Consider the following 14,720-nt stretch of genomic DNA (forward strand, 5'->3'; position numbering starts at 1 on the left):
TTAAGATTTTATTTATTTATTTGTCAGAGAGAGAGAGAGAGAGAGAGCGAGCACAGGCAGACAGAGTGGCAGGCAGAGGCAGAAGCTGGTTCCCCACAGAACAAGGAGCCCGATGTGGGACTCGATCCCAGGATGCTGGGATCATGACCTGAGCCAAAGGCAGTGGCTTAACCAACTGAGCCACCCAGGCATCTCTAAACGAATCTACTTTTACTGGAGACTTCTCAAAGTTCTAAATGCATGCCTTGATCTCTTTTGAAAAGTAGACCTACACATCAAGTATACTTACTGACTAGATTCTGCTTGAAACAGTTTTTAAACTTATATTGGGAAGAGTAATATTATCGTAATATTCACTGAAGTGATAGCCAGAACATTTTGACGTTCAACCTGTGTCTATGGGGAAATTAAAAAAAATAAAAAAGGGGCGCCTGGGTGACTCAGTGGGTTAAGCCTCTGCCTTCAGCTCAGGTCATGATCTCAGGGTCCTGGGATCGAGCCCCACATCAGGCTCTCTGCACAGCAGGGAGCCTGCTTCCCCCTCTCTCTCTGCCTGCTTCTCTGCCTACTTGTGATCTCTCTCTCTGTTGAATAAATCAAAAAAAAAAAAAAAAAAAAAAAAAAGCAACAACCCTGCCTGAGGTATCAAGATTTTTTTTCTGGAGAACAGCCACATGTAAACTCTAAAATGTCAGAACTCATATACTTAGCAGCTCTTATTCAGATGAAGGTGTTTGATGTCAAGGATTAAGTTTCATTTTATCTTGCAAACCCAAGATCCCTCGATAAATACTATGCGAACAATTACATTCGTTTTTTATGATGACAAGGAAATAATCAGTGACTTCGTGATTCTTTCCAATTTCCACTTGGAGAGTAAATATTTTCTCCCGAAGATGTCTTTTCAATTATACACCATTGAGCAGAGATATGAGGGGGAAATCTTGGCCAAGTGTGGGGGAATTGCTTAAACCACGCATCGATTAGCGACTATTAAGCAGCTCGTATTCGAATGCATATGATCTCTTTAACCACGGGCTCCATTCCCTGTGTTTCCTATCAGCAGTTGCAGCGTCCAGCGATCAAAGCCAGATTCCTATAATTGCTGTGTCCGTGACAGTGGGAGTCATTTTGTTGGCAGTGGTTATCGGCTTCCTCCTCAGTGGAAGGTAAGAGAGGAAGCTGTGATTTTGAACTTTTGCACCTGATCTCTTCTTTACCTTGATCTGACCATTTGGCTGTTAAGCACATCCTAAAACCAATCGGGCAAGCAATGTATCAGTGGATAACCTCAACGTATCATGTCTTTTTAAGCTTGACCTTGTCCATGTGAAGTGCTAACTTTTAAACACAGAATCTCTCTTTTTCAGGTATGCTCTCTTCGCAAGGGTTAATTATTAAGTTAATTATTAACTTATTACGTATTCTGCTTTTAACCATATTTTTTTAACATAGTTTTTTAAATGTGATTTTTTTTTTCTCAGAGTTATTTCTCAAAATTATTTATGGTTATCTGCTTCGATTTTAGTGTTTGGGAAGGCCTGTGCCTATACCTGGTAGACTCAGAGGAGTAAGACTAATAATTCTACTTAGCCAGCATTCTATCCTCACAGGGTGATGGATGACAACAGATGCTCTGGCAAACCAACATTCTGAGAAATAACCAACCCTTTCTCATGACTGCTTTTCTTTTCAGCTTCTGAAGATTTCAATCTGAATACATCAATCGTAGCGTATACTGATTTAAAGTGAATTGTACCGAATGTCGTACCAATAGACATATTAATATGTGTTACATATCTACATTTTTCATTTTGAACAAAAATAAAAGAGGTAGAGACCCAACAGCAAGTACATAGAAAGGATTTCCTGATATTGTGCTGAGCATTATCAACCTTCTGAGAAATATTTTAAAATAACAATAAGTAAATAAACCAAAACGTGTATGCTCTATTCCTACAACAAATGTATTTCCATTTTTTAATCTAGGCCATTGTCAGAAGGGCCATTCAGTAATGAGAGCTGTCCATCTGAAACTGTTTTGGTGTTAGACTATTACAGAGAACTTGATGAAAGTCTTCATAGAAATATTTAAACTTGCATAAATATATGAAATTGTAGTGTAAGGTCCAAAAAAAAGCCAGAAAATCAATATTTGTATTGATTTTGTTCCTGTTCTACTTATTTACTTTTGACTCTTCAGCACATATTCAACTCATAAATATACAGAATTGGGCACTTTTCAATATACTGCATATTGTATTCTGAAAAGATTTATGGCTATATTCTTAAATTACAGTAATTTATTTTCATAAAACATTGTTGAAAATATTCCTTTGAACATCCTTTCTTTTTGTATCTGAAAATTCCTTTTCTTCTAGTTCTTGCTTATTTAAGAATGTTTAAAATTTTCTGAAGAGTTTATCTAGAAATCCACCACTTACTTTTTTTTTTTTTTTAAAGGTTTTATTTATTTACTTGTCAGAGATCACAAGTAGGCAGAGAGGCAGGCAGAGAGAGAGAGGGAGAAGCAGCTCCCTGCTGAGCGGAGAGCCTGATGTGGGGCTTGATCCCCAGGACCCTGGGATCATGACCTGAGCTGAAGGCAGAAGTTTAACCCACTGAGCCACCCAGGTGCCCCTAGAAATCCACCACTTACTTTTAATGTTAGACCAGCAGTGATGCATTTTTAGAATTTGTAAGTAGGAAGCAGTTTGTGATCTTGTGAGGACAACTGGCCCTATTTGACTGGGAAGAATACTCTGATTATGTCCCTGTTTCCTGGAAGATAAAATTTTGTCCTAAAAACTTTGCTCAGATTTTGATTAAATAAGATAATTAGGTTGAGTATATGGTAACTATCAAGAAAACTGCCACATGATGTGAGTCTTTTCTACCTCAAAAGGATTGATAACTATGATACAGTTTCAGAGATGGTTTGTAATACCATTTCTTTACTTCTGACTGAGATACAAGTTGGCTTCTTCCTTTCCAATAAATCCAGAAGTGTTAGTTATAGTTAGGGGATGGAGATCATAAGAAGATACTGTATTTCTTAGGTCCACATTTGAAGGAAGTGAATAAAACTGGAGGAAATATTTGAGATCTAAGATCTAATAAATTTATGTATTTAAGGTTTTCTTAAGGAAGAAACCAAATATAGAATGTATTTTATTATATACTTATCCACACTATATTTATTTAACCTACATAATGTTAATGTGAATTTACTGATGATATTCAGCTATGGATTCTTGCTTACTTGTATGTGAATCAGCCCTTGTTTTCAAAAATTTTTCTTCCCCAATATATACACAAAATTAACTAAAAAACAATTCACTTTGTTGCATCTGTAGCATTAGACAAAGTGTTTGAGAGAAGGTTCAATTAACCTATTACTTGGTAACTGAAGAGTAGTAATGCTTTAGCATGTGTGTGTGTGCACACATGCACCACGTGAATTCTATAGGTACCTGGATTTGCTGTATAAGAATAATTAAATTTTAGTATAATTTCTCAGTTATACTAGAATCACATCTACACTCAAAGGTCAAAGGTAGACCCAAAGCTTAAGTTTCAGCATAACTAAATCTGAGACTTGCTAAGATAAATTTTTGAATGTATTGTCTTGTAGAAGTATATTACTTTTTAAAAATAGCAATACCTTATTAATTTGTACCTTGTTTATTTATATTAAAATTTTTCTCTATTTAATTTCATAACACAGCTTACTACGCAAAGACTAGGAATTTTAATTTAAGGAGAAACCAATCTTAACCCCCCAAATCTGAGACTTGTATTTTTTTACCAGCATATTTTTTTGCATGAAATTTTCATTACTTCATTTTGTTGAATGCACATTCTTGAATTTCAGGGAGTGTTTGTCTTATTAAAAAAAGGTCTCTGGCCATCTTATTTTATTTTTCATGGATAAGTTATTTTATGTTGTTTTATATAAATATACTTACTCAAAAGCTAAATGAAATCATTCTTGAAGGTCTTTTCCTATCTGGTTCAAGATAATGAGCTTTGCAAATTTGTCTGGACTAAGGAATGTGTGCCTATCTCGTAGTACTTACAATTCCAGAATTAAGTCAGTAAAGATTTATTATATAAGGTAAAAATTAAATGAAGAAATGTAGACAAAACCCAGCAGTATTTAGGAAATTATTTATTAGTACTGACAAGTTATTGAAAAAAGTCTGCTCTAGGATTGATCTGAAGACAGGGAATTATGTTTGTTTCTCCCTCCTTTCTTTGTCATAATATGACTGATAAACGCACACACATAAATATAATGAAATTTAGACTATCCTCTCACCCTAAACTATTTTGTTACTTTTTAGTTTCTTGAGTTTATAAAAATCAGATATTTGCTCCGAGGTAAAATATATTTGAATTACAAATAATTTGACTCAATGGTGATACAGATAATTTTTATATGTCACAAAAATATTAATATTACTTTGAATGTAATATTTGTTGGCAATTTATACCATTTGGACCCAAAGAAAAATGTCTTGAAGATACATTTTCACTGAAAATTGGCATTTTTGTTCACACCAAGTCAAAAAAAACTGAGGATTATAGCATATTGAATATTATGGGGCTAATTTATCTCAAATAAAAAAATGAACTTTTTGTTCTAAAATAAATGAAAGATAAATAAATCAAATACAGAGACTTTATAATCTTTTTAGGCTAAAAGTGATTATACTCTTGGAGTCTTCCTATCTAGATACAGTTAAAAATAATGTAAACAGATATCCATCCTAAAGGAAAAAGTTCCATTTAAAAAATAGAAAGAATTATAACATCTCAGGATGCTGTCAATCTTAGAATTTGTGTGATCTTTTTGTTTAGAGTTGCTAAATATTCCATAGAGCATTTTTTGCAGAGTTTAGATTCTCCTTTTTTTTCTTTGCCATTAATTTTAAAATGTTTTTTTATTGGATTACAAAACAACTGACATTCCTCAGCAAACTATGAACCAATTACCCTAAGATGAATACAAGTTAAATTTCCTGGTATGCACAGCATGCTGTAATTGTTTAATTTTTTCCTTTTATCAGTAATGGCAGTGCACATTGATCTAATTTTATGTTTTTTTCTCCTTATAGATACTACTTTATAGATGTGAATTCCTTAATGAACTTTTTTAAAAAAGTATTTACTTATTTATTTATTTATTTATTTGAGAGAGAGAGAGAATGAGAAAGAGAGCATGGCGGGGGGGATCAGAGGGAGAAGCAGACTCCCTTCTAAGTAGAGAGCCCAATATGGGACTCGATCCTGGGACTCCAGGATCGTGACCTGAGCCAAAGGCAGTTACTTAACCAATTGAGCCATCCAGGTGCCCATGAAGTAACTTTTCATTAATGGTTGTCACCTTCATACTACCAGTTACATGTCTGAGAAAATCTTTTATAATGTTCTTCCCTTTTTCTTTCCTTTGAAGGTGATCATTGATTACTGTAAGTTACTTTTTTTCTGTCTCCATTTCAAAGTTGGTGCCTAATTCTCGTTTACTGGATACGTCTTATCCTGATATAAAGCTTAAATTAACAAGATTTAGTGGTACAGAAAATTTAAAGGAAAACATCTTTCAGGGTAGAGAAACTTTCTTCTTTGAACCTTAGTCAATATAGACATCCTGGTATTAAACAATATTTTTTAATGCTTTGTTTCTGATCCCCTGAATCTATTACATGCTCATGAATTTATTTTTTAAGAAAATCTAGAGTTTTGCTTTTTTATTTCAATCAGTTCCACAGGTATGCTCAGAGGTTAAAGACACACACATTATACACATACACTCCGACATGTTTGCACACATTCTTGCAAATAAGTACAAAGAAGTTGAAGCTGTTCACCAGTTTTAAAAATAGAAACAAAACAACAACAACAACAACAACAACAAAAACCCTATGAGGTGGAAGAAGATGTGGAAGAATTTCCTCATGCTGCTTAGCCTTTGATGTGATTTTAAGGCTATTCATTTGTGACTTTAATATTATAATGCTCCTGTAATGATACTGTTAGTGTCTGGGGTGACTTAATGCCTGTAAAAAGAATTATTTTCTGGGCAAAAATCTTCCCTTGTTTGTCCTATCCATGTTCAAATCCTCTGGCTGGATATATAACTGCAAATCCTATTTCCCTCTTTGTTAATGAAACAATGGAAACTCAATTCACTTCAAATGTCCCATAGTTTCTGAGCCGAAAATTCTTCATGGAGAGTGTACTTGAAGTCTAATCTATCAAAATTTAGATACTGAGATCATGTTAGAAATTTGAAGGAAGAAAAGTAGATTTATGTAAGATGCTGCTTTAGGTTTTTTATTGCTTAAAAATAATATTAAAATTTAGCCTTTTGTAAATTTTATTCAAATCTCTAAATGGCAACAAGTTATAACTGCCATATTCTTTAAATAATCTGCTTATTGAACATCTGTAGCACATCAAACACCAAGATAAGTCCAAGGCATGTGAAACAAGAAAGTAATGCCCTTTTCTCAAGGTGTTTCCACTCAAATTTCGTAGTCAAATCAATGGGCAGAATTTCATAAACAAAATAGCACCAACTATGGGTAAAGAAAAGGGTTTAAACTGAGATCCCTCCTTCATGGTAACTTCTTTTCTTTGGACCACAATGATAGTCTGATGGATTAATTAAAGAAAAATTTAAGTTCTTATTACATGCCTGCCATAGTTCTTATGTTAGGAAAAGCAATAGTCTGATGGAAAAGCACACTGGGCTTAGAAACTTTCCTTCAAGCTTATCTGGAGCCAAATAGAATAATTATGCAGGAATTTTGAATGTAATTATTTAATTCAGACAAGTGCCAGAGTTCTGCCTACTTTTGATATCAAAGTATAATAGCTTCCTAAGTGAATGGTTTTTAAAGGGTATAAAGGATTTTAAAGCCTTCAGAGAAGTCTCTTTGCCTAATGGGAGTAACATGATAATAATGTTCCTAGTAAGTACAATATGATCTAGCATGAATTACATACTGCCTACTAGGTATTGTTCCAAGGGTTTTATATGTAATATTTTACAACACTATCTTAGTATTAGTTCCTATCTTCAGTGTATGCTGGATAAAATTATCTTCTTGGAATTTTTTGATCATTGTAAAAATAGTTCAGGTTTGAGGCTTTTGCACTGGCTCTTCTTGGTTCCTAAAACTCCCCTGCCCCAGAGAAGCACACAGCTTTCTCCTGCTTTCAGATCCTTGAAAAATCCCATCCTCTCAATCGGGCTTACTAAAATAGTGGCCCTTCCACTGCATATCAGATTTCTCTTACCTTGATTTGGCTCTTCATAACAATTGTAATTATATAATAAATATATATTTCTCCTATTAGTTTTTTGTCTGTACATCCAAGACAGCAAGGATTCTTTCCTGTGCATTATTTCTTCCCTTCTGGGAAAATATCTAGGACACAAATTACTGTATACAGTTAGTGAGAGTCTGGGGCTTAAATCCTGCTCTGACTTTAGGGTCCTTACTCTTCACTATATAAATTCCCCATGACATATAAGGATTAAACTGTATGATTTGGGAGAAAATCTGAACTCTTGTATACGAAGTCCTTGCCCAAAATAATACTGCCCAAAACAGTGGTATTAAGTAACATTACTTAAAACCTTTCCAAAGTGGTCAGTGATATAAATAAAATAAGTGCTAGAAATTAATGTCAGCGATAACTTACACTAAAGTAAATAAAAAATACATTAGATTTTAGTGTATTGTCCCTCAGTCTATCACTGGGAAATTGTACCGGAAAAATTATTTGTTCTAGAATCACATATATTAAATATCACCAACTTCATGACCATTCCTGATTTTGTAATAGCTAGTTAATTTCACCTCTATGTTTCCTCAAAACGTTTTTTCCAGTTGAAGTAGTTTTAGTTCATCATTTTTTATATGTCTCTCCTGAAAGATATGTGCTCATCTTGAGTGCACAGATTATAGTGTAGGTTCTCAGTAAATGTCCAGTTATCTTATCACTGGAAGAATGAAGCTGGCATTCGGGACTCTTGAAAATACGCTGCAAAGTATCCTTCCGGCATTACTTCTTTGTGTTTTTGACCTGGACTCCTTTGGTTGCATGGGACAGAAGCCAAATTCAAAGTGGCTTATTCTAATAGAGAATTATAGATCACATAGATGAAAAGTTCCAGAGATTAAAAAAAAAAAAATCCTAAGTACAGACACTTATTGAGCTGAGGCTAAAACAGTGTCTGATGGGCAATTGGAGGCAAATGATTTGAAGAGTGCTGTGGCACAAGTATGGTATTTAAAGCACTCATCAAAATAAGATTATTTGGATGGAGCCCAGGAACACTAACATTGAGAGAGTGAAGGAGAAAGATCCAGTCAGAGGAGATTGAGGAGTGGCCCATGAGGTAGCAGGAGACTGGATAATTATTGGATCACTGAAGGAGGAATGGTCACTCTATTGAACCCAGCTCTGACTTTAGAGCTCTTGCCTTTCACTCTGAGCTCATATGGTACAGGCTCTGTCTGACAGGAACCTAAATTCCAGCTCCACAGACTAAGTCAATCAATAGCACTGGGACCTTAAATAAGAAGAGGATGGAGAAGCTATGCTGCCTGACCCAGCACAGTAGGAGCTCACACTTGAATCTGAAGACAGGGTCAGTCTCATAACAGAGCACATGAAGTAAGAATGTGGAAAGAGGACCTCTCTCTGTGCCTTTTTTCTTATGCTTCATTTCATGTCTCAGCATTTAAACCTTACCCACATGTCAAGACCCACATTAACCATTATTTTCTATCACAAAAATCTTCCTTAATTCCATTAGCCAAAGCCTTTTCTTCTTCTGCTGAAGTCTCAGAACAATATATCAATATTTCTCATGAAATTTAACATTTTCAACCGCAAATTATAGTATAGTGAGTAAATATCTTCTCTTTCCTTCAGTATTTAGGAGATAAACACTTCTGTGGCTCTCCTACATAACCTAATTGAACAAATACCTCATAAATTACTGAATTAAAGATAAACTGTTCATCAATCTCCATTTGAAGTGCTTTGTCCCTATTAATGTTGATAGTTTGGAAAATGAAAACTATTAACATTACTGACATAATTCTAACAGAATATCTAACCCATATATGTGCTTTCTTCCTGATTGCTGAAATATTTTGTGCCATCACAAAATAAATGCAGTGATTTCAAAGAAGTATTATATAGGAGTTAAGAAATCTTCATCAGATGGGGTGTCTGGTGGCTCACTTGGGTAAGCATCCAACTCTTGATTTCGGCTCGGGTCATGATCTCAGGTCATGATCTTATGATCATAAGATCAAGGCCAGCTCAGGGTCCATGCTCTCAGGGAGTCTGCTTAAGATTCTTTCCCTCTCTGTCTGCCCCTCCTCTGACCCAGCTCCTGCTCTCTCTCTTTCTCTCTGTCTCTCAAATAAATAAATCTTAAAAAAAAAAATCACCAGTTTACATTATTTATTTGACATCTGGATATGCTGGTGCCAGTATGATGATGCACCTGGTAATACTAAGTAACAGTAGTTTTTTTATTAATAATAATGTAGGTCAACAGGTTTGTATTTCTCTCCTGATTCTCTTCCAGTTAAGGGTATCATGAATATATTAGTATTTTAGTATTTCTAACATAACTAGGATCATATAGTTTCAAAACTTGGTAGGTTTTGATAAGAAAAAGTATATATAAAAATATTTTGCGTAATATTATTTTGCTTTAAAATACTGATAAATAGCCAAATATTTATAATCACCCATATAATCACTAATTTTCGGAAAGCTCTCATTAAAAGCAAATCTCAGTGGTTTATGAATTAGCAGTAGATGTGACTTTATGAAACTGTACTAAATATAGGCATGTGTATTGATTTAATATCTGAGAGTTGTTATTCCTTCTATTTTCTCATGATTACTTGCTTTTTTCTTCAAAGGCTCTGAATCAAAGATAATTAGAAAGAAGATCATAATTTATTAATAACTGACAAATGGGGATCAGGGCAGACTAATGCCAGAAAGACTAGGAGCATAGCAACAACTAATTGCCCACTGTGGGAAGTAAATCTTCCTAGGAAACTGAACCCAAGAGGGTTACTGGTTCAATTGCTCAATGTTATTGAATATCCCACCTGCGACTTCTCCCCGATCAAACACGGAAGCATCACTGCAACTCTCAGGAAGTTCTATTGAGGCAAATATTTGGAAGGAAAAACTCTATGGTACTGAGACAAGTTAATATCATTGATTTGCAAAAAAATATATATATATATATATATACATATATATATATATATATATATATATTATAACAAAGAATCCAAATAAAAATAAAAAAAAAAAAAAACAAGAATCCAAAGACTCTCAGATTTCATCAAGTATACAACACAGGGCAGGTCAAAAGGCTAATACAAGAGCAAAATATGGCTCTTTGTCTAAAGTTCCATTTGCCCGAAGCTCCATTTCTCTAAGATGTGAAAGAGAGCATGCTGGCATGCCAGCAGACACAGAGCTCTGACTGAAGGTTCTACCAGGTTTCTGGGAATTTCACCACATCTCTCTCAGCCTACATAGACTCTCACAGGAACCTGATACCCAGCTTTACAGAGAAAAATCAATAGTTCTGCCCTATGCCAAAGGGTAGACCATCTATGCAACAAGAACTCAGTTAATTTCCTGAGCCATGTCTGGGAATGTATCTATTGCTGAGAAATGAAGCAAATGACAATAAAATGTTCCAAACGATTTTAAGCACCAGTTAAAAGCCACATTTCTTTGAAATCTGTGTTCTTTTTAAAAGTTTGTGTTAACCTGGAAAGAAAGAAATGTTTTTAATGGATTAGCAATTCAGTTTCAAACAGCTGAATTCTTTATTGTGCCATGTGGAGGAACTGAGATTAGATGTATTTGATGTCTGTGATAGTTTCAGTGCTACAAAACATATGATACCCTAATTATGTTGTTTTTCAGAAATCTTTGGAATATATCTCATTCCTTGCTTCTCATTATTTTCCACTTCCCTGACTTTTTAATCTCACAGAGAAATGGCATTTTTTTTGTGTTAGTTCTTTGGCATGCATTTGCTCTTAATAGTCTACAGACATTGCTCAATTCTTTTGGTAGCCATCAACATGCATAACAATGTCAGTGAAGTTTAGTGATTATTTTGGGGTTCCGTTCTTTAAATCATGGTTTCGTTTGTTAATTTTTTTTTCAATGGCCTGTTTGCTTTTATTGCCATTTTTATGAGCTGGTGTTGGGCTCCACATCTCCATTATGGTCATTATGGTCATTGTTTGTTGAATTCTCTTGAGTCAAGGTAGACTGAAGGCAAGAAAGGTGATTAAAATGTATTGTAGGTTGTTTGCTTGTTTTTTGCCTTCTCTTCACACCACTACTTCCATCTTGAAAGACAAGATATCAAGGAGGCAAAGTGGGACCTCTTTGTGGTGATTAGAGAAGGAAGCACTCTCTGTTTTTTAGACTTTCTTAGGTTGTTCTTAGACCAACATCATAATTCCTCTTCAGTGTTATTCCAGACTGAACATTCCATAGGATTCAAACATTCTCATGTATCTCACAAACACCTCTTCTCCACCTCCAAGATTTCTTTGTGCCTCTGACATTGGGAATTCCTAACACTGCTCAGACATTTCTATGCCTATTTCATTGATTTTCTTGAAGAAAATTTAGAAGGCATTGGTTTAAACTGATTCTATCCATAGATGATATATACATTGTGTCATCATTAAAAAAAAAAAAATCTATGCTGCGTTTCAACTGAAGTCATGTAATTTTGCTTGTTTAGTACTTTAATTTAACTGTTTAATACTTTGATACTTTCACTGTTTAATATAAAGAGATAACTGGTACAAAATATGGAGAAATAGTACATATAAGAATGTATAGGTAATCATAATAGCCAATTATGGAGCAAATATTTGAACAGACATCTTTATTTCTTTAAGATTTTTTATTATGTATTTGACAGACAGAGATCACAAGTAGGCAGAGAGGCAGGCAGAGAGAGAGATAGAGGAGAATCAGTCTCCCCACCAAGCAGAGAGCCCAAGCAGAGACCCTGGGATCAGGACCTGAGCCCAAGGCAGAGGCCTTAACCCACTGAGCCACCACATCTTTAAAAATATGTAGGACTATAAAATAAAGTGAAAATTTTCTACATTAATATTATTTTTTCCTAGATATTCAAGAATCTTACCACAAATCCTCACTGCTAAAGTTATTTGTGAGATCTTCATATGCCAGTAACACATGCTACTTTTTTAAAGATACCAAGCTCAGCATAAATATTTAAGCACTGTAGATATTAAATCTGTAAAATTATTCTGATTTTCTTAATTTTTTACAAGTATAATTACCAGGAGAATGTCAATCTATAGGTCCAATCTTCTTCAGGAAATTTTTAAGATGAAATGTAACTATCCAAATGACTAATTTCTATCTCATCATGCCAAAGATGATATAAAATCTAAAAAGTTATCAAATCAGCACGTATTCAGTATATACATGATAAGTAATGTTGAACATCGTTTATGTATAAATTTTGATGAAACAAATATATGATAAATCAAAATTCTACATTTGTATGACTTACATGTTTTCTAGTGTATAAGAGCCTCTTGATTTATTTTGATGTCAGATTCTGACTTCCTGACATAGTCCTATTCCAGGTGTTTCAAATGTATATATAGTGGTCTTCCATATTTACCTCTTCTCTAGTCATTTGTAATGTTATGGGCCAGGATAAAGCCAGCGTTTCCTGGAGCCTTGAAAGCTATAGTCAATCCATTACTCTCTAACTCCACTGGGAAAATGGCTAATTTTTTTGGCAGTTTTATAGTACAGTCATTATAGATTTTTATTTTTACTCCAAATTCTTGTATTTTTTGTCATTTGAAAATTAAACTTATTGATTGCTAGGTATTAGTCAACAACATATTCCCTTTAATTTATTATTTATTTATTTTTTAGTTGAAGTATAGTTGATGTACGTACAATATTATACTAGTTTCAGGTGCACAGTAAAGTGTTTCGACAACTATATACATTGTGAAATGGTCGCCATGGTCAATCTGGTTACCATTTGTCACCATAAAAAGTAACTACAATATTATTGACTATATTCCCTATGCTGTGCTTTTCATCCCCATGACATTTATTTTATAACTGGATGTTTGTACCTCTTAATCCCCTTCATCTATTTCATTATCCCCAACCATCTTCCCCTCTGGTATTTTGAATTCCAAACAGATGTCTATTTTATATCCAGTATTTTTCTTCCCAAGAAAGAGGCTTCAAAATGTTCATTCCAGAAATTGAAGTGGAAAGTCCTTCCATACATCTCATTTCTCTGGTTGGAACCTGTGTAGCTTGGCTCTTTGTTTCCATCATTTCTCAAAACCAGGGTGACTGGATCCTGCTGCTATGTCTCCAACCCTTTGAAAACCCGGTCTCTAACAGGACTCCCAAACCCAGTTTGGAAGTCTATCAGGGTATCATTTCAGTACGTCATTATGTCCTGAAGTGAAAATCACTATCAATTCTGCTTCCATCTCCCCACCCACTGTATTATAATTCCTTAGATCTCAAATATGCAAGTTGCTGGACTGCTTTAGCTATGTTCCAGCATGTCTTCAACTTTAGATTCATGTCCATGAATGTCCATGTTCCTTAAATGAACATCCTTAGATGTCATTATTTTGACATTACCAGATCTCTTGCCATCAGCCTTTTCTATACATTTCAATCTACATTTTGCATTGCATGTTACATAGTTGACATCGTTAAGATGATTGTCTTAATTTCTTACTAGCTGATATTTTATTTACATTTGCATTTCTTAATTTTATGATTAAAAATTATATGGAATATGGAAGACAAAATACAGAAAGAAAATTAATCATTTTTATCCACCAGAAGCAATCAGTACTTATATTTGGCCATACATATTAAGATCTTCTTACATGTAAGGTTGAGTTCATAATTTATAATCTGATTTGCTGGTTTTCTTTGAGTTAATATAATAATATAAAGTTTTCTTGTGTAATTAAAAATATTTTAAAAAGTAAATATTTAATAGCTCTTTGATATTCTAATGCCTAATCTTTCCCACATGCTTTCTCTTTGGTTTTCTTTCTTTCCTTATTATTGTTTTGAGGGAGAGGAGTTGTCATTTCTATCTTTAATGTCCTTAGAATGTATTTGTATAATCAAAGAGGATCAGTGAATATGAATATTTTTAAGATTGTTGATATATATTGGCAAATGGTCCTCCTAAATCATTGTACCAATTACCATTCCTTCCAACAGTGTGTGATGTTTCCTGGTGATACACAAATTAGCCAGTCTGCTAATTTGGTAGGAGAAAATAGTTCTGTATTTTTAATTGCATTTCTTTTTTATTTTGAAACCTTATATGTTTATTAATATATATGCAATAATTATAGTCATTAGGTTTTTTGTTACCTGTTTCATAAATTACATATACCACATGCTCTTTACCTATTTAAACTAGTGGATCTTAATTCTTCATATAGTAAAGATATATCATCAGAAGTGTCAAGACTTATTTACTTTTTAGTAATGTTTGTTTTGCATGGATACAATCATTAATTTTATCTTTTGGGGAATCTAAATTGATATTTTCTACAGATTTATGTAAGTACCGGCAC

The 14,720-nt window shown here is 33.9% G+C and overlaps 1 protein-coding gene across 4 annotated transcripts in view; it reads left to right on the forward strand.

Moving 5' to 3' along the window:
• LOC111148981 (EPH receptor A5) overlaps positions 1-14,720 on the forward strand; it is a 342,873-nt gene that overhangs the window by 261,712 nt on the left and 66,441 nt on the right. For 2 of the 4 annotated variants that reach the window (XM_022505840.1, XM_022505842.1), the window contains exon 8: positions 1,064-1,169. In XM_022505840.1, the coding sequence (XP_022361548.1) occupies positions 1,064-1,169 (106 nt within the window). The remainder of the gene's footprint in view (positions 1-1,063; positions 1,170-14,720) is intronic. The other 2 variants (XM_022505841.1, XM_022505843.1) reach the window with 1 other exon arrangement.

Source organism: Enhydra lutris, unplaced genomic scaffold, assembly GCF_002288905.1.
Source record: "Enhydra lutris kenyoni isolate GAN:26980312 unplaced genomic scaffold, ASM228890v2 scaffoldscaffold21, whole genome shotgun sequence".
In the NCBI taxonomy this organism is placed as follows: domain Eukaryota; kingdom Metazoa; phylum Chordata; class Mammalia; order Carnivora; family Mustelidae; genus Enhydra; species Enhydra lutris.